Source organism: Lutzomyia longipalpis, chromosome 3 (genome assembly GCF_024334085.1).
Source record: "Lutzomyia longipalpis isolate SR_M1_2022 chromosome 3, ASM2433408v1".
Classification (NCBI taxonomy): Eukaryota; Metazoa; Arthropoda; class Insecta; order Diptera; family Psychodidae; genus Lutzomyia; species Lutzomyia longipalpis.
The window spans coordinates 2606531-2633736 of NC_074709.1; the positions used below are offsets into that span (position 1 = coordinate 2606531).

The window sequence follows — 27206 nt, forward strand, 5'->3', positions numbered from 1 at the left end:
TTTTCAAGATCGCCACACTTGTGTTTTATTATTCACAATTATATATAGCTATCGCATACATATATCTTTGCAATATAATTGTTGTAGAAAAAAAATAACACCACTCTGGCACCTCTTTCATCCAATTCTTTATTTTAAAGAAAACTCAAGATATCTCGCTCCTTCTTGCTCACACTCTCACGAATTGTTTTGTGAGAAGATTGTTGGTGGAAAAGTAGAACTTGGCTTTTTTTTCTTTTTTTTTTCTCTACGCCCTAACTGCAAAAAACATCCATTATTTCATCTTTCACCGTGAATATGATGAAATTGTGCTGTTCTGTAGGTCATAAAATTCACTTTGAATTCTCAACTTTTCTCACTGGATGTCAGGTGTGCAGACAAATTCCACACTGCAGCACGAATAAAATAATTCACACACAACAATTGCACGAATGACTACACTTGGTGTGTAAACAAAAACACACGGAACGGCCACAAAGCGACTCACGCAGCTCACAGATCGACACCGAATGACGACAGCATCGCGCCGGTCTCATAGCATCGGAGCCTAACATTAGTGGAACAACAAGTGTGTGCTCAGCACATAGCACCCAGTAAAGCAGTTGGGCCCCTTTTTCTGCAGAAAACATCAGACGACTCAGAGAAGAGAACGGACGGTAAAAATTTTCGATGTATTTTGTGCCTGAAAGTAGCCTTATGAGTAGATTTCATTTCCTTTACGAGAAGTTGTAAAGAAAAGAAATTTTTAATGCTCAAAAAATCATGTTTAACTCATAACTTCATTCTAACGTTTGACATTTCTTTGACAGTTAACGTTCAAGAAAGAACGTCAAACGCCCACAAATTAAAAAAAAATCGTCAAATGTTAGAAAAGAAATGTTAAATATTAAAACAGTCTCTAATAGAATCAACGTTGTTTTCAACTGTTTGACGTTCTTTTCTAATATTTCATGTTTTCTATATTATTTTAGTTTTCTTTTCTACCGTTTGACAATCTTTTTCTAACGTTTGACATTTCGTTCCTTATATTTGATAATAGTTCTAACATTTAAAGTTTCTTTTCAACCATTTATCCTTTTCTTTGCTGCCTAATATTCCTCTTTTTAACGTTTACTGTGTTTTTCTAACGTTTGATTTTTTGTAACATTCAAACATAGCCTAGCTTCTTTAGCAAAAGAAAAAAATCATCGTTATTTCTGAACTAATATCCAATTTATAATGAAAACTAATAATTAATTTGGGAAATCGAAATTTTATTGCTTTAAACCCGTTTTAAAATCAACTGAATCAAAAATTGGAAAACCTTGAAAATGATTATTTCATTAAGAATTAATTTTTTAAGAAAATATCTTAACAAATATTTAATATCTCATTGTAAGATGAAATTGTCGTTAATTTTTTTGCAATTTGAAAAAAACTCTGTGTGATGTTTTAATGGGATGTTTGAGTGGCTTTTTAAACATATAGCGCCAAAGTTTCCTCTGGTGATGGGATACTCAACTAAAATAATGAGCTTTCTAAGTGATCAGAGAGCAATATAGGGGAGCGTGGCCCAAATCCGACCTCCAAAGGTCCCCGCAGAATGAGAAAAAAATGATAAAAATAAAAAGCAATATTCTTAAATTTTGTGTCTGATCGTTAATTACGAAATAAATCATTTAACTTACCTTCTTTTGTAGCTCTTCAATGTTGTGAAAAAATCCATTTTCAAAATTCCTTGGGATAAGTTAGAAGAAGGAAAAATCAAAACACCACTGAAGAATTTCTGATTAACAATGTTTTTCTTTATGTCTCTTCATCGCATAAAATATTTAAGTTTTGTTGTTATTTAGCAGCTTGCATTGCGCAGTGATGTCCATTGTTTTACATATTTTTTATCTCACTTTTACAAAAATAAAATTATACAAATTGATCTCAAAAATCGTGAGTGTCTTTACCATTGCCTTTTTTCAGGTTTAAGTGAAAATCAATCTCAGCTTCTTATTTTTCATTCAATGTGTATGGAAATGAGGCACAAAGTGAAGAAAATCTTGGCTTTTTTCAAAAAATCAACATCTCCTGTTTATCACATTTTTTTTGTTGTTGTAAAATTGGTTTGCATTATCGTGCAAAATCTGTGGATTTATCCATTTTTTTTCTTTTAAAGAATAAAAACAAAAGGAAAAGGGACTAAAATTGTGGGAGAATACTGAATTCGTAAAGCTACTCAATGCTATTTTTTTATGCTAAATAATGCTAAGAGATTTCATTAATAGGTAATATTTTCCATTTAGCTGCAAAAACGAATTTATTTTTTAATTATTTATCAATTTATCTATAGCAAGATTACTCTTTATCTACCATTTAATTATACATCTCTGATTTTTTTTCTCTAGTAAATACGCTACGTCCTGCCATTAAAACGCTTCAATGATGCATGAGGCCATTTACATATTTTCTATTTTTTCTTTATAATAATTATTTTAATATATTTTATTTTATCTTATTTCTTTCATCTCCATCACGTCTTAGGATTAATTTTTTTTCATATTGTATAGATTTATCTGAACATGTAAAGCTCTACGGGATCTTCATTTCAATACTATGATTTTCATTGTTCTTTTTTTTATTAATTTAAGATTTTTTGATGTTTTATTTATCTTTTTTTTCACTTGCAATGCTTTCGTTCTAAATATTTTATTGTTTATTATATTAATTTCCTTTCTTTTTCTTCTTACTTTTTTTATGTGAAAGAAAAACGAGGATTTTGGTGTGTTGTGTAACAATTCTTATGATATTTAGTAAGTTTTTTTTTCTTTGGGGAAATTTAAGATTTTTGCAATACAAACTCATGTTCAATATGATCATTCTGGCAGTAGAATTTTCCATTTACCTCCAAAATTCTTCTTTTTTTTGCACAGTGCTGAACTACATTTAGTTTTTTTTTCTCAAAGAAGCATTTTTTCCATAATATGTTATGTATATTGCACCTCTATCCAGGCTGAACCCTTTGCCATTATATAAATCGTTGAATTAATCGACCACTACGTTGACATTGAATGCCGCATTAGAATATTTTTATTTCTCACTCTACAATTCGCATTTTATTTGCATTGCAAAAATATTTTCAAATCTGGCTCTGTTCATTCTCCTCCCTGTTTGAGGGGGTGATTTTCAACCCCCCATGGGGCACCCCACACCAGTTATATTGTCTACCTAAGTCACACTATATAAATTGTGTTTAAATTTGATATTTGTCTCAGCATCTTCGCCTCTGTTTGCAAAATGATCCAAAAAAAATTACGATGACACACCCTATTTAATAAGAATGATATGAACTCAGAGTCTTCAGCTTCATTAATTTGCATTTTCTTCATTCCTTAATATTCATAAGGAACGTTTTTTTTTATTTTAAAAATATTTTGCACTAGGAACTCCAATGCGTGCTCACCTTGAACGTTTCTGTATAATTTTTTCTGATATGTTTTTTAGATTTTTTCAAACTTTTTCTTCTTTCTAAAATTATTTTAGGCTCAGATTGCTCAAAGTGTGAAAAAAAGGTTTGTTGCAGAAGTTTTTTTTATTTATTTAAATATTGTTTATTAAGAAAAAGGATTTCCGTTCAGAAGATTAAGCCAAAGAGCTGACATGTCTGACAAAAATATGTTTGAAGTTTTAAATAAATTTTAAATTATTGTTTTATTCTATGAGACTTATTAAATCAATTTTAAATTAATAATTGAAAATATAAAAATAGAATAAAACTTTTCTTGTGTTTCACATTTTCTTTTAGTTTACTGCAACAATAAAAATTGTATCTTAAATTAATTTATTTACTAAAAAATAATCTTTAATTTATAAAAAAAATTAAGTAAAAAATAATCTTCTTTGATCCTAAGATGTTGCTCCATATAAACTCAATTACGTCACTATTAGTGTTCTTTTTTTTTATTTATAAAACTTGTGAAACATGCGCTCTGATGTTTCATAGATGAGCTTTAACAAAGTAATTTTGAAACATTTTTTTAAAAGGTTTTCCAATTTTTCTCTTTTTTACAAATTCTTAAAGATTTCCCAATCCCAATTATGACATACCTACGTGAAAATGTTTCAGGATAACCTTCCTGTAAAACATTGATGAAACATCAGCGCGAATGCTTCTTGAATTGGTATGAATTTTTTAAACAAACTTTGCCAGTTCTTTCTAACTGATCCAACTGGTTTTGCACTTTCTGAATCATTTTCCATGCTTCATAAAGTTATTTGTGCCCCGGTAATTTTCTTTACTATATCGATAAATAAACTCCTTTTCCTTATTACTCCCATTCTTTCATATTTTCTCTTCTTTGGCAAAGATCTTCATGAACGGAAAATTTGAGCGTGTGTGCCATTTGTTTTTTTTTTCTTTTTGTGAAATTGAGAAACTTAAAGCAAAACCATTGCCCTCTAAGTTGGCAAATTTAGTGTACAATGAGAAGGCGCACAATGCGAAATTTGCGCTTCGTCCAGTTGCGGCTGCGCATATTGGACGCCGGAACGAATCTCTAGCAGGACACAAAAGGATTCTCCGTAATGCGGATCTCCTTGGTGTTGCCGTTAGCCGATGCTGGGCCCGTTGCATTGCCATTGCCACATGCGTGGGTGGCAAAGGTGTCACTGAAGAGATTATTGTTGTTGCTGGCGCCACTTCCGGTACGACTGCGCAGCCACCGGAGCGCCGGTGTTGCAATGAGCGGTGATGCTGATCCAATACCATTTTTTGTTAGACATTTAGTGTTCGATGGTGGTCGGAAGATGGTTGTGTTGCGAGTGGGTGGTGGGCGGTGAATGAAGAAAGCGTGTGTTTAGGGGTAGGAGGATTTCTTTTTTTTATACTCTTTTTTTTTTGGTAACTTTTTTGATGATTTTCTTTCTGTGTGTTTTTTTTTCTTATTAGCTGTGGAATGGATTTTCATTTTTCAGCTTTTTTTTGTCTTTAAATTTTCTCTGTGGCCGCGTGGTGAGTCGACGAGAAAATGTACAAAAAGAAAACCCTGTTTTAACAATCTCATCAACATTCTTCCCTTCAACTCTGCTGTGAAAAGCAGAGAGAGGTTGGATTTTTTTGTTAAGCCTAGAATTCACACATAAAAAGCCACAAAGTCTAAATTCTTTCCATTCATTCCATTTATTTCTTGTTTTGATCGTTTATTTGAACTGCAAATTGATGGCAAATGAAGCAATGATGGTGGAAACAAATTTGATGACATGATGATTTAGCAGCGAATGATGATGGGGTCCCTAAAAAGTCCTGAAGCCTTCTCAAAAAAAATCCCTCGTTCCAATTTATCCTTAATTTTTTTTTCTCATTTGTAGTGTGTAGTGGTGTTGAAAAGCAGTGAAATCATCAAAAATATAACGTGTGGAAAATAAGAAAAGCCATCCTTTCAAAATATTCAAATAAAGCAAGTGCTAAAGAACAAAAAATAAAAACATTTTTTTTCTTCAAACGGATTCAGTTTAATTTATATTCAATTTAAAACCCTAAATTTTATTTATTATATTGTGAGAAATTTTAGAATATTATGGGTTACAAACAAACATCATCTTACTCTAATTTTATTCTCTATAACGTATTTTTTTTTATAAACTGTTCCCGTTTGCTTTTGACTTATTTAATTTATATTTAAACTATGCACACAAATTCTAAACTATTTTTTTTACATACAAAAATAAATTCTCATTACTTCGAGAACAATTTAAAATATTGCATAAAATACAAATTATGTGATATATTTTTTTTCTTCTATGCTAACAAAAATGTAAAACAAAATATTAGACTAAAGAATAAAAACAAAAAAAAATACAAATTCTTTAATGAATATTTTAAATGCTATTTGCAAGTATTTAACTTCTTCACGGGGGTATATTGTGCAACTATTAATACTAATAAAACTTGTGATGGAAAGCACATTTAATAAAAAAGAATTGTAAATAAAAATGTGACAGAAAGAAATATTTAAAATTGGATATTTTGCATAAAAATCCTTTAGTTTGGCTGCTATATGTACGTATTCTTTTCTCCAGCTAAACCGAATGTTTAGTACTAAATAAGCTTTCACTAAATAGAAAGAAAATATTTTCCTCTTAAATTTCTACAATAATATTCTCAACAAGACAGTCAGGGCGTTAAACTCTCTATGGTGGCAGCTCTAGCTAATTTTTGTAATGCGCCGACAGCTATAAAAAATAAAAAATGTGTGAAAAACAATTAAAAATAAATAAAAGTGATTGATTTTGATACGAAATTATCTCTAAAAAAGCACCTTGTGAACTTTCACATGCTAATCAGAAATGTGTCCAAATTGCAGATTATTTTCTAATTATTATTTTTTTATTCATTTTAAATTAAAATTAATTGTGACCAATGAAACTTTGGAATTTTGTATTGTAAACTTTTGCACGAATTTAGAAATCATTGTATCATCGGATACGAAGATTAAAGAACCGGGAAAAATTACAGAACTTTGTAAAAAAAACAAAAAATAGTTCCATAAAACGAAACATTATTTTTTAAAGATTTTTTAAGTGTCTTAAAACTGTTTTTTATGTTTTTTTTTAATTTAATTATTTTATTTGAAATTAATACATGTCACGTAATAAATGAATTTTGAATATTATACCGCTTCTGATATTTTAAAAAAATTACTTACATTGAAAAATAAATAAATCCAATGATCATTGATAAAATCGTGCAAAAATTACATAAAAAACTTCATCTATTTGAAATTCATGCCTAATAAATAAAAATCTACAAGATGCTAATCTTTTCTAAAGAAGCACACAAAAAACAACTTTCTAATAAAGTATTATACCAACTTTTGGTTGTTTCAGTAGTACATACCATAATCTGAATCGCAAAAGGCACTAAAACTTCACAAATTAACGTTAAAAAGTTTATATAATGTTGGTGTTTGGAAAACAATTTAGCAGAATAAAATTGAGAAGAAATGAGTGTATTAAGAAGTTTGTGTGCCATTAAAGCTCTGTGTGTTCTGTTTATTTTTTTTTCACCAATTTTTTCTATTTTGAAGCTTCTCGGATGTGCTTCTTGCTGAAGGCAAAGAAATTGTTTAAGAACAAAAAAAAAATGGATTTTGAAGAAAAGGAAATTAAGAATAAAAGCGAGATAAAACGCAAAGAGAATACAAAATGTATGAAAACGACTCAATTTTAACCAACTTTAGTTATTTATTTAATTTTTTTTTTATCATCTTGGTTATATCGTTTCAAAAGCAATAAATATCTCATCTTTACATAGTTATGACAAAGTTGAGTAATATATATATATTTTTTCATAATAACATTTTAATAATTTATTGTTTTTTTTCTTTTAAATTTATTCTTCAATTTCTCTTTCAACTACGCAGCTTTTTTTGTATAATTTTTTTTCTTTCTCTTCAAAAAGTGAAAAAATAATGCAAAATTAAAGCGAAAAAAGAGCGATGAAGGTTTAAGAAAAAAAATCTTCAATTAGGGGTTATGTTCTTGTGCCAATAAATCTTACAATTTGGTCAAATTTTGATTGCATCTCTCCTTGTAATTTCTCCAAATTTATATTACGTGATATTTTGATAAAGCTTTCAAGCAATGTGCTTATAGGATTTTTATAAAAATTCATTTGCTAATTTGCTCTGCTTCAATTCCTGCGCAAAATTGTTTCTAAGATCTGCAAAGTGCTCAAAATAAATTCAAAACAAATTCAAAAATAAAACGTTGCAAAGTGAAAGTGTGTTAAAAAATAATATAATCAGACCTTGCTGATAAGTTTGTGCAATACAATGAGCGACTTTTGCTGGAAAAAAATTTCCCTCTCAATGAACTTTTATGTAGAAAATTCACGTGCTTCATTGTATCGGTTCTTCTATGTTTTCTCTATTATGGTTTTTCTATGCTATCTCCACTTCTGTAAAGTCTTTCATTCATTAATACCTCTCACATTCTCAAACAAACAATTCAAATGCAGCAGTGAATGAATAAAGTTTTTTTTTCAGAAATTAAAAAAAAAGAAAATTCTGAGCTGATTTTTTTGCTGGGATTTTTTCTTGAAAGCTTTCACATAGTTTTTTTTCCATATTTTATTTTACTGGTATAAAGTGTTAAACGTTTATTCAAAAATGGGTTATTTCTTCATTTGATAAGATGATTTAGAATGTTGAAAATGTGTTTATTATTTCGATAGAAGTGTTTCTTTTTTTTCCTAAACATGTAATGATTTCTTTTACGTTTGAATAAATATTAAAAAAATTGTTTGATAAGTTTTCTTTTTTTATACCTTAAATGCTCTTTAAAACAACCTCATATTGTTTTAAAATTAAATGAATAAAATGAATTTATTTATGGGAAATATTTTCTCTTTGGGAGAAGTATTTTTGGTCAAGAATTAAAAGAAAATACTTATCAAACAATTTTTTTTGGTGATAAATTAAAAAATAATTCTATTGATCACTGCTAAATATTGTTTGACATGAAATTTGGCGATTGTTTTGCATTCTTCCTCAGCGCTTAGTTTAATAAAATACTGATTCTCTAAACAAGACATATTCAACACTTACCATAGCCTTCGCCCTGAAGGAAAAGCCTGAAAGCTTCAGCCAATTTTCCCGGTTGTTCCTCCAACACCATTGCACAATCTTGAATCTACGTTGAGGGAGAAGTGGAAAGAAAATCAATCATTTAATAATTTTAATGCCATCAGCATATTAATTGAGCGATTAAACTTTATCCCACAATATCTCGTGAAAGAATTAAAAGTTCTTTGGCGTTGCGAAAGAATTGCCTCAATGCGCCACAACTTTTTGCATCAATTTGTAAAGGCACAAAAGGAGTATAAAGTATTGCAATACCTCGTTATTATTTCATAAAGAATAAATTGCATTTTGTAGCGAAGAAAAACTCGAGAAGCTCCGATGGCACGTCTTGGTGGAAAATATACTCCAAAGTGAATGTACCAAGTATTAATTAAAATTGCAATTAATTCAACATAAAAGAAAAGCTCTCGGCTTTCAAAGCAACGAGGGCTGCAAATTGAGATTGTTCTACTTCATGAATTTCTTTATTGTCCAATGAAAAAGTTATGATTTTATATCATGCAAATTTTCTCTCGCATTTTCACTGATTTTTCTTACAGTTAGATTGCAATGAAAATTATGTATAAACTGAAAATATTAAGAAATGATCTAGGAATTCTTAAGAAAGAAATTTCCAAAAAAGTCGAAGTTTCAAAATTGATTAAAAATCTTGATTTTTTAAAAAGCTTGATTTTTTTCTTTCCCATTTATCACCCTGTATATAAGCTCAAAAATGCGGCGCAATAAATACCCAAAAAAATGTTGTGAAGAAAATTGCTTATTCATAAACTAGAATCGCCTCTCTTGTTTTTCTGCTGTTTCACATAAAATTAATTTACACACTCCAGCGAAGTTTTGGGGTTGTTTTTGGGGCGACAAATCGCCCTCCTCCGCAAAATTCATTGTTTTTATAAATAAACCCAAAAACATGGTACTCACTTTCATCCAACTGGAATTTGTGGGATCGAGCCGTCCATTGAGAGTCACGGTGTCGTCCACATGGGGAGAGAGAGCCCCGGTGATGTTGATGACCGGCATTTTAAGCGTTGTGCCTGCAATGAAACAAAATCAAGTTAATTTGTTTTGCATTGAGATGAAAGACCCAAGGCTAGAAGCCAGGTGGACTATAAATGCTCACTATTTTGTGGGGAACCAGATGGAGTGCGTGCAATATTGAGGTCAGTCCGATGGATGTACGCATGAATCCACATGCCAAGATTCGTTGGATTGATGGAGCGTTCAAAGTGATTTTTGTACATTTGCACCAAATCATGATTGCGTTCCTCGAGATTCCGGCCAAAGTGATGCCACATAAGGTAGTCCACGACACCCTGTGTCATACCCTTGGTGCGCAGGAAGCGCGCATTGAATGTCTGGTAGCCCCATTCAATCCACCCAGCGGCCGTTGAGACGCAATTTATCAAACACAGTGCTCCCACCTTCTCCGGATTGGCTATTGCGAAGCGAGCCAGAATATTGCCACCTGCACCCACACCAAATCCAATCACGGACTTGAGACCAAAATGCGACAGCACGAACAACAACTGTGCCGCCAATTCATCCATGGTTGGATAAACGTAGCTATAAATAGCAAAATACGAGAGATTTATTAGTTAATCACTCACATGCAATTCATCTCATGCTGAGAGAAAGTATGGCTAAAGCTCTTTTAATTTATTTTCCCGTTGAAATGGCTGTAAAAATGAATTGGAGAAAAGTTTTGATTTAAGCGTGCTAGAAAGTGGAACTTACTCCTCAGGAAGTGTCGGAGCACCTTCCTCTTGCCCAGGAGCTGTTACGTGGTAGACACAGAAATTCTCCAGGAGTCCCCTCATTGTGGGGTAATTGAAGAAACCCGCAAAGCTGGACAAATCTACCAAAAGGAAATTTTATTAGATAACAATTTTGAGTATAGAATTTGCATAAAAGAAAAAGAAAATCTTACAGTTGAGTCCAAGATCGTGGTAAGTGAGTACCGCTGGCTTTGTGACATCACCCTGGATGGCAACGAGGATGTCTCCCTTGTCTGTCGGTACACGCCTCAAGTCGCAGGACTCAGCTATTGAGCCACGTGAATGGGGGAATTGCAACTGGACGGAACGTAGCTCAATGTCATCCATTGGATCCACTGGCATAGCTCTAAATTGGTCATGAGTTGAATTTAAAAGAAAAAAACGAATTGAGGTCATGAAAATGCATTTGCAATAAATTTTTATGTAAAAGAAAAGAGAAAAATAAAAAGGCTTTTTAATAAATTTCCCATAAAATATTTTTTTCATTTTATTCCAACAATTTCTTTTTTTTCTACAGGAGCCGCACGGGAGCCATATATACTCAAATCTACTGGCACGTGGACTTTGTGATCCAATAAATGGGAGTTGGTATGTATTTTTTCGACAATGCGGGGGTTGAATGTGAGAAAAACAACATCCTATAGGAATGATAAATCGATTTTAGTGCTTTTTCCTGTAAATTCCTTCTCACTTTATCATCACAATTCTGCTGTTGAAAATGTTTCTCTGTTAATCTGCTGAAATTGGAATTTTATCCACAATGAGGCGGTCTCTGCAAAAAGCCCCATCTTTAAATGAATTTTGCATTGTCGTCTGCAGAACTATTAAGGAACGTTCTTCTCGTTTTATTTCCTCAAACGCGTGCTTTTTATTCAATTCCAAAATTGCAACTTCTCCCAAAGAGATATTCCATGGTGTATATTATATTTTTTTCCTTAATTATTCTCATGCATAAAATTAATAGAAATGCCACTCAAAATCAACTTTTTTTCTCAGCAAACTCACGACGATGTTAAAATCAGCAAACTTCAAGACAAAATCTCTTTTAGATAATTTTAATTTTATTATCAGTTTAGCTGTTAATTTGTTGAAGCACATGCAAATTTTATTAAGTTTTGCGGTGGAGCTTTTTAGAATTTTGAGTTAAATAACTTTGGAGTGAATTTGTGTCAATTTTTTTTTTATTTGAAGGATTGTTAAAGTTTTTTTTATCTTTATACTTTCTTGTGTGATGTTCTTAAGATTAATGAGATTTTATAGTACTCAGGTAGATCATAAAATTTTCTATTCCTGTTTAAATGATTTCAGTAGCGCTTTGCTAATTTTAAACAACATATTTGAAGTTTTTTTTGCATAAATTTTATGATAGAATCATAACTTGACGGGCTTTATTCAACCCCTAACCGCGGAATAAAGAGTAATAAAAAAAACATTACTGGAAAATTTCATTGTAAGATTTCTCACAAAATTCAGAGCTTTTTGGCATGAAAGTTAACAATCGGATCCCTGCTTCAAGTCCCACATCCAACCCCCCTTCCAACCGTGAATCCATCAGACCGTAGAATGTTGAGAAAATTGTCAATATAAATTGTAAGCAGTATTTTCAATAATTTTCCCATCATTTCCTGCGCCGCCTTCACTTCAAATCTTCCATCTCGACTAACAATTGCAGGACGTGAGCGGTGGGTTCTTTTGCCATTTTCTCGTCCGCTGCTCCATTTTCACACACATGACGACACACTGGCGGGTTTCTATAGGAACGAACTGAGGTATACAAAACACACACCCTCTTTTTTTTTTCAAGCCCACCCCCTCATCAACCCATCCCAAGAGCCAAAAGGTATAACCAAGAATTTATCGTTTCACACACAGAGTATGGGTACTACTACCTCCAATGCAGAGCTGCGTCCCTCGGGGTATTCCCACATGCATCATCGCGTACCTAGTCCTTCTTCCCATATAAAGGTATCATACTACATATATAGATACACCCCATGGACAAATCGTGCGGTAATATGATGAAAATACTTCAGAGAAATAGGAGGTAGCTTCAGGTCAACCTCATGTGCTGTGCATGTATGACACTCAAGAGACTCAATTACGAAGGTTATATACGGTAAAATTATTAGATTGACTCCCTTATCGAGCATATTATGCAATTTTCTCACACTTTTCACCATCCCAACCCTTTTCCCTCCCTCTCGCAACAACATCAAAGGGTTTGTGAGACACACTATCATTAATGCAATTTTCCCTCATCACGGAGAAAAAGCGTGTCAGGATGCTCTTTCACAGGAACCCTTTAGATGACCCACTTTTCCATGCAATTGTATATATTCAACAGGACTTTATATAATGTGCGGGTACTCAATCCTTATTGCCCTTCCTACAGCTAAACTTTCAACTAAAATGTGAAGAATGTGAAATAATTCAATCAATCTTTTATCATTTCACAAGGTACATGATGAAATGTTGTCGAATATCCGTTGCATTTATTGTGATGCACTTTCGTGGAAAATTGGAATTTATCCAATACAAACTCAAGAAAATTCAAAATGTCAGACAAACAAGAATTGAAGGAATAAGCGTCCTTCAATCCTAACGATATTATATTCTGAAAGGAATATTTTCTGGGAATTCTCCAAAAATGTTCGAGAGAAGATTTTCAGAAAAATGTATGAAATAAGGAAAAATCTCTTATTTATTCAAAAGCATAAGAAAACAGTCAAAGAGAATCTCTTTCAGACAATATTGAGCTTTTAAGTTTCGCGTATTCTAACAATTGGTAAAATAGCAATGTAAATAATATAATTCAAACTTTCGCAAACTTTTGAATATTAAAATGCTTAAAGTTATTTGATTTGTTGAAATTATTTGGTAGTATATATCCTGTTCCCTTAAGGAGAAGATTTCATGTTAAATTGCAGAGATTCATGGAATAGCGCAGTCTGCATTCGTACTTCATTTTTCATCTCCCGCGGAGATCTCTCTCCGGGGAAAACAAACTGAGCCAATGATGTTCATTCTTACGTCGACAGACATTTATTTTCCACATTCCAATATTTTTGGGAAATTTCATTGAGACAAAAGAGAAGGAATGAAAATAGAAGAGAAACTTTATTTTCTCAAGTTGAGATTGAAATGAGGAATTTCAAATATTCCAATCAAGGGGAGAAAATTTAATAGACTTCCATGGACGAGGGATGGTGTAATTAATGCCCTGATCCATCTTTTGTCCTATAACACCCTCAATATGCATTATTAATTGAAATTAATTATTAGGAAATAAATTGACACCCACTTTTACTTGTAATTATATCTCCTTCAGACCAATTCTTAGAGTATTCCTGAGAATTATATAAATCAATATAGGTCTAACGTGTGAGGGTTCTCTCCACTGGGACTATATGTATCACATTATATTGATAGAGACATATTCCATAAAGTTATATGAATTATAATTAAATTTTCCTACAAGCAACATTGACAGAAAATTAACTTTAAAACATCTTTTGATGGGATAAAATCAAATTTTACTGCTTCATTTATGTTGAAATTCAATAAATTATGATTCAAGGATGTTATTAAACTTTGTTTTTCGTCCTATGTACAACATTTAATTCTATTTTTCCCCGTATATGACCCCCTTGGGGACAAAACTGGCACAAATTCACTCCAATTCATTATTTTTCATTTCACGTTCAATTTGGGTCAATTGAATTAGGTACTGTAGGACAGTTCCAGACACTCTTCGCCTCCACATTTTGTCGAAAATAAACTACTTAATTTCCACACACTTTCATCCCCTAATCAAAATCCATTTCCAATTAATTCCATTGCATTTTTGTTGTTGTTGTACAAGATTATGTTATATAAAATAAAAGTCTCAAAAATACTCAGCACACGCATTTTTAGCACGATGAAAATGTTTATATTTCACCTTAATAAATTAAAAATAAATAAGTAGGTAAAAAGTAAATTATACTACGATAATTTTCTGTTGTAAGTGGTTGGTGTGATGTGGATGATTCTATTGAGTCACGCAATCCCCTTGTGGGGTGGACATTAATTACGCGCAAATGCTATATATTTGATCTGGTCGAGACGAAAGAAATTAAGTTTACAATGGAAGAAATTCATGCATTTTGTGGCTTTTTTTTTCTTGGTTAAAAATGGAGAACAATTTTGTTTGCAATAACACTCAAAAAGTTAGTTTTATGTCGCCGAATTAGAGAGAATCAACTTAATTACATTGAATGCATTGAATGTATAAATTTCTAGTGAAATTACAAGATATTGTGACCCTCTGGTGGCTATAAAGAGACACAATTTGATTTTCTTTTTTGGAAAAATAATCTAATTTTGCATTTGAATAAATAAAGGGTTTATAATTCGAATAATATAATTTTCTTCTGTTTCGATATCCATCAAAGGGTCAATTACTATATCTTACCCAGGCACAAATGTCTATAGAGGCTTGCTAAGTGGTGTTTGTGAAACTATATAAATCTAAAACAAATTGTCTTCTACTGATAAATTCAAGGTAAAACTATTACTCAATACGGGAAAGGCAATTCAATATAAGATAAATAACATAAGTTCTAAAGAATTTCTTTTTCTCAACTCATTTATTTATTTATAGCGTGCTTTTGACCTTCAATTTTTGTTTGCACAACTTGAAAGATTTTGTGTTTTTCTTTAATTTTTGGATTGTCACGAATCTGATTATATGTATAACATTATATCTTATCGTGGGGTATCAGATATTTGTAATTTCCAAAATAAATCACTGAGAATTATTTTCTTTAAAAAAAATCCTGTAAAAAAAATTTGATAAACCTTCAAAAATATCTCGATTTTTTCTTACCCCAGAAGACGTGCCTCTTCGGCAGTGTGAGTCGGAGCGGATGGCATCCTGTTGTTCGTTGGTCGACCACTTTTGTCTCGGTCTCTGCAAAAAATATTACTAAACATGCAGGCAAAACACGCAAGATTTTTATATCTCTCTTTAAAAAAAAAGTCAAAAAGAAAAATGTAAAATCAAGGGAAATATTACAAATTTCTTTTCAAAACAAATGTTTTTTTTTTAATTTTACATAAAAAAAAAATAAAGTTTAATTTTTATGATTACAGAGAATAGAGAACCCTTCTCCAAAATGTTTTATGTTAATTTTTTTATGTTGGAAAGAGAAAGAATTAACAAAATGAAAATTAGGAATAAAAGGTTTATGTACAGAAAGAACATAATGTTAACGGCAAATTCTACATGTTATTTGGGTTGGAAATAGCGGAGAAAACCTCAATGTTAATTAAAAGGGCTTGAAGAGTATATTTTCCCTGAAATACTTAAACTTCTGAGCGACTTATTTAACTCTCGCGCTCATTTCACCGTGAGAACAACATGAAAAGTTTCCACACTTATGCTTTCCAGTAATAATGACATTGGAGGGTTAGGTAGTTACATAAAAAAAAGGCTTGAAAACGGAAAGAAAAGTCCAAAAAGTAGCACAGTTTTTCATGATTTCTTTTTACCCAGATTCAATCATATTTAAATATGAAATTCTCACGCAAACTGAACTTTGATTTTTCTCTCTTCACTTTATCTTTAAATTTTCCTCTCAAAAATCAATGGAATGAAACCGGATTAAACTGAGAAAAATCCACAATTTTTTTTATAGTAATCTCACTTATCGTGCTTTTACGACGTATATATAATTTCAAAGTACGAGATTAGCTCAAGAGAAAACAAAACAAAGATTTTTTTCTTCGTGGGATGGGACAAAGAATTTCCACGACAAAATGAGGTGGCGACACTGAAAAAAGGCACCATTTCACACCAAAAGCTTATCAGCTATACAAACACGGTGAGTTTTCTTATCGAAAGAGATCATTTTTTGCCACTTGAGTTCCCGCCATATCGATTTTTCAAATTCTATTAAAAGCATACAGTGGCGAAAAGCAAAGTAGGACCTAAATTTATTTTATGATTATTTTTTTAAGATTTTAAAATTAAAAAGTTAAGCTTTAATCGTAATTTTATGCAACTGCAATTAATGTTAACAATGGTTGTTAATCGTTTATAACTCCTCGTTCCCTAAATCGCTTTATTCATGCATTTTTTTCTTTGTATTTTCCCGCTATGTATAATTTTCTATACATAGCTCTATATCATGACCGCAATATTATGCCAACATTGAGATAAATTTTATCACGAGCTTCAATTTTCTCTATGTAATCTCCCATCCTCTTGCACCTCTAGCGCACCTAATGTTGACAATTCTCCATCAATTTGTTCCACTATCCAACCAACGTAAGAGGTGCGCTCGATATAAACTCCACAAATACCAAAACACACAACTCTAGTAAACCAATGCGATAAAAAGGAAAAAAAAAAGTACGAGCCCCTGATTAAATATTGAGAAATTGTGGTGAATTACGATTCTTCTCGAACTCACACTCTCCATGTTCCGATTTTTTGCGATAAGATTCTTATGGTAACCATGGTTATATCAACAATAACAATAAAATACTCCAATATAATTGTGTATTTTTGGACTTTCAGTGTGAATGTTTGTGTTGTGAACATTGAAAGAAAAATTAAAATATATAAATTTTCCGTGTGACTAAAAGCTAATTGCTAAGGTAAAGCAACATTGGGATCCCAAGTCATGCAAAGAGAACGCGACAAATGAAGCAAGAAAGCACCACAAGGTTTAATTTTGTAAAAGCAAGAACAATCTTCCAAAAGACACAGAATACCAATTTTCTTTTTGCAAATAAATATTGTCAACTTTTCATAGATTTTTCTTTCTTTCATTTCTGTGTCTTGCAAGAAAATTATTAATATCAAAAGCAGTTTATTTTTAAAACATAAAATTTTCACATGCAGTTTTTTTTCCAATGAAAAGCACAGAGAGGACTTTTTTGTTTTAGAAATCAAATTTTAATCAAATTCATGAAAAATGTATAAAGCAATTCCATATTATGTATGTATTATGTATATTGGAAGAGGAGAAAGAGAAAAAAATACGCTTATAAACTTTTCATGATGATTTTCATGAATATCTAAAGAAAATATAATGTGAAACATTTTTGCAAAAAATAATAAGAAAAATTCATTTCTCAAACTATCAAATAATTTCCATTCAATTATTGATTTTTAGAATGATATTTTTTAGAACGATTAGAAGCAATTTCTTCAGATAATTCCCAAATTATGAATTACAATTAATTTTCCTAATAAAATTTTAATGATTTATTGAAATATGCTACAGGTTTTACTTGAAGAAATAACTTTTATTGCGCAATGGAGAAATATTGCTTTATATTTGAAATAATATATGTTAATTAAATTGCGCAATTGCACCTTTTGCTCTGAATCATCAAATTGAAAGCATGGCAAACATATTAAGACCTCACCACCATACATTTAAATATTCCTATGCACGAACGTATTTTACATTTTCTTTGTACTACACTGAAAGAATTTTCCTTATAATACTTCAAAGAGATTTTAGAAAAAAAAATTCAGACTACCTAATAAATTTTTCTTCTTCGAATTATTCAAACTGATTTCATTTGTCTGAACTATCATTTCTATTATTTCCTTTAATTCGAACAAGATAATCTTTTTATTTAATAAATTCTTACTGTATAAGCTTTGCTTTTCTCTTTCTCCTCTTCAAACACATACGCACAGCATAAAAATCTGACCTGTTGAAGATCTCCATCACCTTCGGGGAATAGCTTACATGAGATTTTTTTTTATAGAACTAAAGCTTGCAAAGGAGAATACAAGACGTTAGTGAGAATAAAACTCTTTAAAAGGTCAACAAGTTTCAGTCAACATTTTAAAGATTTTGCCAAAACCAAATAAAAACTTTTTCAATGTGAAATATTTTCTGCAAATTCTTTATTCCACTGTGCATGCGTCTCTAAGGTTAAGCCTGATGAATTAGGTATAGGTAAATAAAATCAACCAAAAAAAAACAAATTAGATTTTAAAAAAAACTTACTTGGCACTCACGATGCTGATGGTTGTCGATGTTTTTGAGTTGAGCAAGGGAGCATCTTGCTGCCCCGAACTCCCAATCGCCTGCCCAATGGCCCGCTTTACGGACTCAATCATCGACTGAGCCCCCGACGTTGGCTCCGTCGTAGCATTGTAAACGGACCTGGGTCCATTCTCCAGCGACACATAACCCCCCTCTGCTTGGGGCATCTTTTCTCACAACACCCAAATCATTTTTTGTATGTATTTCAAAAACCAGATTTACACGCATCGGCCAAACGTATTGCGATGATTGGCATTTAGGATGATATGACCAAATTCATAAAACGAACATAAAATGGAAAGAAAAGTAAAGAAAAAATATAAGAAAAAAAAACAAAAATTGTGGATTTAAAAACATAAATAACAAAGTATTATTTCCACCATTGAAGTTCTCATTCATTTAACTCGGAATGTGATTCACTTCTCGTGCTCCGGAGTATGAGCTTTTACAGAAAATGATTGTGAAAAAGCATAATAAATGACAATTGGGGGAAAAAATTCAACAAATGCCAAATGAAAAAGTAAATCAACTAATGTCGAATCCGCTTATAATTTTCTCTCTTTAATTTTTCATAATTTATTTGATGTAATTTTAATTTCAGTCGATTTAGCTTGTAGGTATATTTTGTATTATGATCTTTATATATAGGTTTTGTAATTTTATTTTAAATTATTTTGAAACTTTTAATGACTTTTTATGTTTTTTGTGTTCGTAGTTTTATTATGTGTATTGAATATGACAGTGTGTATGAAAAGTGATTTTCCTTTTTTAAAAAACAAAACTACACTATGTATTTGTTTCAAGGTGATAAAAAAATATTATCTAATTAAAATAAATAATTATACACTAAAATTTTGAATAAAAACTCATTTAAAATTAAAGAGAAACATGAAAAATAAATAAAATTGCGTGAAATGTGAGTGAAATGTTAAGCATTCTATAAATTCTATGAAAAATGAATTCTATTTTCCAAATTTTCCTCTAACATAATTCACACAAAAATTCAATTTTCTACGCAACAAAGGAATTTGCCGAACAATAAAATCACACAACAATAAAGCCGTAAAAGATAAAATAATATTTACAGAGGCAAGAAAAGAGATTTTCCTCTTCTTTCTCCATCCAAAATATCTACAAAATTCTACTTTTCACATAGCAAAGTCACAAAAAGTAATAATAAAAAGAGAAAAAATTCTCAAAAATATGTACAAAGAATTGAATGAATTTAATAACATGGAAATTTTCTTCAATTTTTTTTTATCTTGCTACTTTTTTTTTCATCCTCTATTGGTATAAATATAATATCTCTTTTCTCTATTCACCGCGCACAACAATCAAAAAGTGCCAATATTAGAATAATGTTAATAATCTCTCTAGTAATATTTCCACAAGACAACACTCAAAATACATAATATATACAGCCACAGTGTGACGAGGGGGGGTACAAACAACACACCAAATCTAATAAGACTGGGTACACAGGAAACATGTTGAGTTGGTTTGGGAAGGGTGCGGGTGGTTGATGGAGAATGGTGTAAAATCGATATTTTTTCATTAAAGCCCTCCCGACTTTCCGGAAGCCCCACAACGAAATTTGGCGCGAGACGCGCCATTAAATCGCACACGTATCAGTTACGTAAAAAAAATTGATACATATATTTGCGAAGTCAAAAAAAGGACACGAAAAAAAATCTGTTCGATAAGAGAGAAAATGCCGGAGGATGACAGAAAAGTTTTCTCTTAAATAACATTTTTCATCCCCACGGTATTCAGCAGGGGAAAGCAAATGAAAGTGAGAGACTTGAACACAAGTCGCGATTCTTCAAATGCTCGATGACGGAGGGATGAAAGTTCACAAGATGAAACTATATATCTATTGAACTTTATCACAGAAATGCAAAAGTTGTGACTCGTGACCACTGAAACTTATCGAAATTGCGTGTAGTGAGTCATAAAGTTAGTTTGTTTTTACATTAAATCGATAAAAAACATCTTTTTATTTTATAGTTTTATGAAAATTATTAAAATTGATTAAAATGGAAGATAAACTATTTTTTCGTGAAATTTTTATTCAATTTTGTGATTTTTATCATCAGTTTAGGAAGCTTTGGGTATGTTTGGTAACTGACTACCAGGCGTCTCCATTGCAGATAAAAAAAGCTCTATTCTGCTAAAAAATTGTAGATATACATATTTTATTTAAATAAAATAATCAAAGCTCCAAGGAGACAATCAATCTTCAAGAAAAACATAAAAGCTTCTGAACTTTTGAACCGACCAAAGTTAACTAAAGAAGAAAAGCTTTTAATACAATTTATTCTTTGAACTTTTTGGACCATTTCTGGAGCATATGATTTTGTCATATTTGTCAGTTTTGCCCCAAAAACCTTATGTAAGGTAATAAATTACATTTAATACACCGTAGAACAATAAATTTTCTGTTTTCCGCAAAGAAAACTCTACAATATACATAACTTGTTTATTGATTAGTTAACTCAGCATTGTATTTCAAGTTCCTTTGAATTTAACAAAGTTTTGGCCTAAATTCTTCCTTGTAAAACAGTGAGAATTTACTGAACTTGAAATACTTTTGCAGACTTTGGTGTATAAAGGCGCAAACACGCAAAATCACAGAAGAACTCAATTAAATTAAACTTTGGTAAATTTTACGTGATACAAAGTTATGTATTTTTTTTTCTTTAAGGAATCAAACGTAGAATTTGTGATTAGAATAATATCACAGGAAAATAATCCAAGTACAACTTGTTACTAGACATTTACCTAAATATGTATACATACTTGGAACATAAAACTGGGGTTTTAGCTTCATCACGTAATATGGCATTAAGTCATTAATCATGAAACAAATCAATACCGCATACTTTTCCCTCTACAAAACCAAAACACGCGTCTTGTGAGAAAAGAAATATTTGAGAAGCTCTGGTACCAGGTCCCTGTAAGAGCGATGGAGTGAAAAAAACAATGAGAGACCTATCTCAATATTTGCCAAGTGGGAAGACTCAATCTCAATTACCTACCCACGCGTGTTGATTTTATTTTTAACGCTAATTGAATTTTATCTCTCTGTTGTAGATTAAAATAGAGCTATAAAATGGTATGTCGCACTTTATCCAATTTAAGACAATTCCTTGCGAGATGCAAAATAGGAGCAAAATAACACCAAAGAGGAAATACATCATTTATGGGTACAGAACAGAGCATTTCTCCATATGAACAAAACATACTTGTATCGAGTCACTTCCTCTGGCTAAATTTTGAATATTTTAGTGGTGCGCCAGCTTTACAAACTTTGTGTGTACTGTATTCTAAAGTAGTATTAAGTATCACACTCTGTTAACTATATTATTATTGTATTATGTATGTATGTTGTATCATTCTGCGTCTTAGACGGAAAATTTTCTCATTCAACACAAACAACGCCAAAGACTTCATTTTAACTATATTATATACATATATAGTAAATAACGAACCAAGCTTGGAAATTGCGGATTAAACTGGATTGAGACAAAAATATCCAGATGCAATTTGGAGACAACGCTCTCAGAGAAGAATATATTTTTCAACAAAAATTGAGTTATAATGTAGGGCGCTCTTGGAAGAGAAATTATAGTCCTTTCCCATCCTAGTCACTTTCCCTTTCGGTCTTTAAGGATAAAAAAATTTACATTGAAAAACAAACCAAAGAACATTTGGGGTGGTTTGCCGGGGTGAGATTTTAATCTCAATGGATACGGAAAGTTGTACGGAAATCTGATGAGGATTGAATTAAATTTCATGCCATTTAGGGATGTCTTTAATGCGTTTTCTCTCTTTTACTTCGGACATCCGCCATCAACAACTCTAATGTGCTCCTCATTGGGTTGTTATTGCGCCCAAGTGGCTGGAGCAGAAACAAAGTGGTGCAATAAACATTAATTTGATGAACAGGGTTAGTCAGCAAATTGCAAAAAAAAACTGGGGGTGTGTCATGTCGATGATGTTGTTCCATGATTATGCTTTTGCATTACATTGTTATGATCTTTTAATTTTTCAATTAAATGAATATGTTTTCCTTAGTTTTAAAATCTAAATTTAAAATTTAATATTAGGCCCAATTAAGCTGACAAATGAGTAATTTAAAAGGAAACTGCTCTTGTCATTTTTTTATAAGTTATTTTTTTTTTTAATCTCTTATAAAAAAATTGAAAAAATTGTTTATCAAAAAAAAATAAATTTTGCGCGTAACCCTGTAGAGCAAAAGGTAGAACAGGCAATTTATCCTCTAAAAATGTCTCACCGGTAGCACGAATGGATGTCAATTAACTATACACCCCAGCATCTCCAAAGAGATAAATGTCCAAATATCTCGCACCTGACTCATCAACAACAACCCAAAAAAAAAGCTCACCCGAGAGGTGCGAAACAATGACGCAAATGATCAAACTTTTCGAATTTATCAGTTACTCGTGAAATATCTCAGAGTCACAAGGCAGTTAATCCCTCAATTTCGCAATTTGAAGGCTTTCGGAAAAGCATTTTAGCGTTGTTTTATCATCTCTTTCAGCTCACGATTTTACAGCTGAATTTATCTAAAGTGTCTAGACTTTTTGGGGGCGCGTTCTCTGCCACACATACCCACAAAAAGGGATGATTTTATGTTATTTCTTGCTCGTTAAAATGCGTTCGGTATCATTACGACGACCAATCCTTTTATTAGACTTACATTAAATTGGTTAGAATGGCAATTTATCAAAATTCCATCAATTTAAGGAATATTAAAGGAAAATTCTATGCCTACATTATGGAGAAAAAAACTCATAATTCATTCAAGGCATAACTCGTATAATCTCATATTTCTAAGATTTATAGCAATAGTTATTTTTAAATGAGGTGGACGGAATAATTTATTCCTAATATTCTTGCAAGAAAATCAATAAATAATTCCTGCATAATTGCAGTAAATTGTCACCCAGATACATTTAGAATTTTTTTCGTTGGAAAAAAAAAGCAACAACACATTCTTTTTTATGAGATATAAATTGCAGAATTGGCTTTTCATTTTATAAGTATTTTTCTTTTATAATAAATTCACAAAAGATCTCTGAAAAATTCTAAGAAAGACAAACAAGCGTTTCCTCTTCATTTTATGAGCTTACTTCCTGATTAACAAGAAGAAAATGAAGCTTTTATAAAAATAAAAAAACTCCATATAGCACTTCAATCTGATATAATTGTTGTTTGAGAAGAATTTTCAACATATAAACTTTTCCACGTACAGCATTTTCTTACCTAATTTAGGGATAAATCATTAATGAGTGCTATCCAAAGACGCAAAAAGGCGGGAATACTTAACACTGAAGGAAAAACTTTTCCATGAACTCATTCAAATGTAATTGATCTGTTAGAAATAAATTTTCCATGGTAAAATAAACAAAGGAAGTGCCATGAAGAGCATAATCCTCATCTTTCAGGATTTTTCCGCTTAACATAAATCCACCCTACTTTCTCAATCCCTTCTTCCAAGAAGTCAGCATGAAAGCTTTTTGACGAGGCGACAGATGGAAAAAGGAGTCATTGGAATGTCTCCCTTAAAAAGTTTTCCATTTTGAAAAGGCAAAAGCTCCCCTCTCAGATTGGATTATGTTTCAAAAACCTTTTGGACTTGATGAAGATTTATATTTTGTAATAAGTTTTGCCACCCTGTCCAGAAATATATTCAGAATCTTTTTAAATCCTTCTTGCCAAAAGTTCTTCTAAAGTCAAAAAAGCTTTTGAGTAAACTAGTATATAGGATTTAACGTGATTATGTAAAGAAGTAAAAATTAATTAAAGAGGAAAGTTTAATTTATATACATTAGATTAGAGCTTTATTTTTAGACTTTTTGGGCAATTTCTTGTATGGTTCTGATCGATTTCCGGCGTGTGCGCTTTGTACATATTTTACAAGTGAATTAGATGCAATTAAATTCTCATCCCTAATGGGTATTTTATTGCGTGCTTAAATTCTTCCACTTTGTGTGGCAATTTAATCCGTCGTCAGTGCATTTCATTTCAAGGTTCAGATGAGCTTTCGAGTACTTTTGTATACGAGGGAATTCTCGGAAATCCCAAAGGGGATGTGGATGGTTACGAAAGAATGGTGAGAAAAACCCTCCCTTAGTTGAAGGGGTGTCCAAAAAGCGCGGAAAAAAGGATGTTTCGCGGTTAAAAATTGAAATTTCTGCCTGTGACAGGGGGTATCGATTGAGTGTTGTTCACTGGTCGGATGGTTGAAGAGCTGAGAAAGACAATAAGTCAACGCCAGAAAGCTCCCTGAAGTGACCCTTGAGAAAAATCAATAATCAATGCAGAAGACTTTTCCATGGCGTAACATAACAACCATTTGTGAAAATCATGTAAAACACCAAAACTCCACCACACCACCATTCCGGATATGAATGAGGGTATTTCCAAGGAATTAGAGGAACTTTTGCTAAGGATTTCAACTAGAGGATTTATGCAGAAAAAGGAAGGAATGAAAATTCAACATTGGCAACATTGATCCGCGATGGCGAAAAAAAAGGAGGACAGAACTTCCTCCTTCACCTTTTCAATTCATTTTATTTTTGTAACTTATACCATACACATACCTTCGGTAATCTCTTGCAAATGGATTCACGTGCTAATCAAGAAAGGGCTGAAACACTTTTCACCACAAATTTTCACTTTTCACACCGGAGCACTCCTCTTTTTTCCTTCACTTCCACTTTGCACGAAACTCGATTACAATTTAATTATGTGAATAAAAAATTCTGACAGAAGACCTCGATTGAACTTTGCCCGATACGCGGCGCTCATATCGCAAGGAGGTGAGTCGTAGTGAGCAATATATCTTCGTCTCACTCTGCGTTTTGTGGTGGTATGAGTGTGGAAAAACATTTTTTTAATAGCAGTGGGAGCTTTTAGAACTACATTAAGGGCGCCAAATTCAAAAAATAGTCAAAAGAGCGTGAAATTTATATGGGGGCGCTACGAAGGGGGGCTCTGGGGGGGAAATTAATACGGTCATCTGAAACCGCCTGATATAAGGAGCCTCTGTACCGAATTTCATCGCGATCGGACCAACGCACGGTGTAGAAATGCATAGCTGAAAAGACACTTTTCACGACGCTTTTCACTGATAAATCTTTTAAAATGCTTAACGTCCAGGCAGATTTATAAAAGGAGCTCCCGAGTCCTTAAAATTCCGGATTTTGTAAATTTTCTTTAAAGTAACATGGCCAATCTACGTAATAAATTCTCAAAGCTTAGCATTGGAAAAAGGTTTCGCTAAGCTTTTATACTCACATGTTGCTGTTGATATTAATCCCAGGATTTTCCATCCTTTAATCTTGGTTTTCCTCACTACACGATTTCTTCACAATTTATAAACATTTCGATGAGAAATTGCTACAAGAAATAAATCAAATCTCACAGGTAACTGATATTTAATTGAATAAGCATTGTGAGAGGAGAGAGCATGAAAAGCAATTTTCTCTAATTAAGTAGTTCGGTCTTATTTTACAAAAAAGTAGAATGAGAATTTATGGAAAGATCAAGAATCAAGATTAATCTGCTCAATACTGATTACACAAACTTCTCGTAGAGCAACTATGAATGAAAATATTCACATTTAGAGCAGAAATTGATTTCTTTTATCTAAAAGTTCTATCAATTCTTTGCTATTTATTTTCACAGAACCTTTATAAGAGGACATTCAATTAAAAATCTTTATAATCAATTATTTTTAATGATCTTTAAGTAATATTTTTAAGCTAAATCTCATCTTTTAAAACTTCACTAATCACTCAATCCACCCACTTTACTTCTCATCACGACGATACATTTTTCGTGGATCACTTTTAAAATGCGCAGAAGAACTAAAGTTCTCTGCAAGTTGCACACCCGAGAATCCCCATTGAACTGCTCTCGTTCCGCTTGATTACGCTATAGAAGATCGCGTCACCCACATTTGTCGAATAACTAAACTTACAAAGGAAAACTCATTAAAGGTGTATGTAAGTAATTTTCTAAAAAGCTCAATTAGGCACGTCTCAGTTGCTGAAATGCTTTGCAAGTGAACTGATATGCAAAAATGTGTACCCAGGACGGGCAATTTCGCGCGATGGATCATCTCAATTAATTCCAATCATTTTACTGCGATGACATTGCCAATTAAAGTGTGGTGGATGCTGCTGTTAGTGTTGCTCTAAATTTTGCTCACTTCATTGCAAGAATTAGGGAAGAGTGGTGTAGTGTGAGTTATAATCAATTTTAAAAAACTAAAAAAATAAAAAAGGCAATTTCTTTTTACCGTTTTTTTATTTTTTTGTATTTTTTTTAATAAAAAAAAAGCTTTAACTGGTACAATTTCATTAAATTAAGATTAGCGAACAAAAAACCGCAATTCACCATTTTACCCCAGGATTGGGGCAAAACGGTCAAAGTGCAAGGGTTTGGAAAATGGCCTGAAAATGCATTTTCCCGTTGAGTAAAAAATAATCGTCTGAGACAAAGTTGTAGCCCGGAAAATTCGCTATAAGATAGTCGTCATGGGAAAACTCAAATATTTCCATGGAACTCAGGAAAAATCATAATATATTCTTTATAATAATTTTTAAGCTTTTGAACCAACAGTGGAGGCGCCTGGTATTAACGTAGATCCTCTCGCCATCTCTCTGTATTTCTCTCAATTAAATTGGTGCAAGTGCTTTCTAAGTACCTACCTATATACATATATTCGTCCCACGTTG

At 31.9% G+C, this 27206-nt stretch overlaps 4 protein-coding genes across 13 annotated transcripts in view; 3 read left to right on the forward strand and 1 right to left on the reverse strand.

The window, feature by feature from the left end:
* LOC129794103 (protein NDRG3) lies at positions 1-26429 on the reverse strand. Of its 7 annotated transcripts, none has more exons than XM_055834717.1 (9): positions 25065-25224; positions 18397-18602; positions 15249-15332; positions 10534-10727; positions 10341-10461; positions 9727-10169; positions 9528-9640; positions 8574-8658; positions 1-4720 (listed from the first exon to the last, which is right to left on the reverse strand). In XM_055834717.1, the coding sequence occupies exons 2-9, from the start codon at positions 18600-18602 to the stop codon at positions 4524-4526; spliced, it is 1443 nt and encodes a 480-aa protein (XP_055690692.1). In that variant the 5' UTR covers positions 25065-25224; the 3' UTR covers positions 1-4523. The 7 variants fall into 7 exon arrangements, with proteins under 7 accessions (XP_055690692.1, XP_055690699.1, XP_055690697.1 ...); XM_055834719.1 differs by lacking the exon at positions 1-4720 and adding an exon at positions 4749-4965; XM_055834718.1 differs by lacking the exon at positions 1-4720 and adding an exon at positions 5454-6198 and having other exon boundaries at positions 25065-25310.
* LOC129794093 (GPI mannosyltransferase 3) overlaps positions 1-27206 on the forward strand; it is a 1193052-nt gene that overhangs the window by 437317 nt on the left and 728529 nt on the right. The gene's annotated exons all lie outside the window — the stretch shown is intronic.
* Positions 1-27206, forward strand: part of LOC129794120 (cytoplasmic tRNA 2-thiolation protein 1) — a 1132104-nt gene that overhangs the window by 376369 nt on the left and 728529 nt on the right. The window lies entirely within an intron of this gene.
* The window catches only part of LOC129794129 (plasma membrane ascorbate-dependent reductase CYBRD1), a 1128201-nt gene that overhangs the window by 372466 nt on the left and 728529 nt on the right, over positions 1-27206 (forward strand). The window lies entirely within an intron of this gene.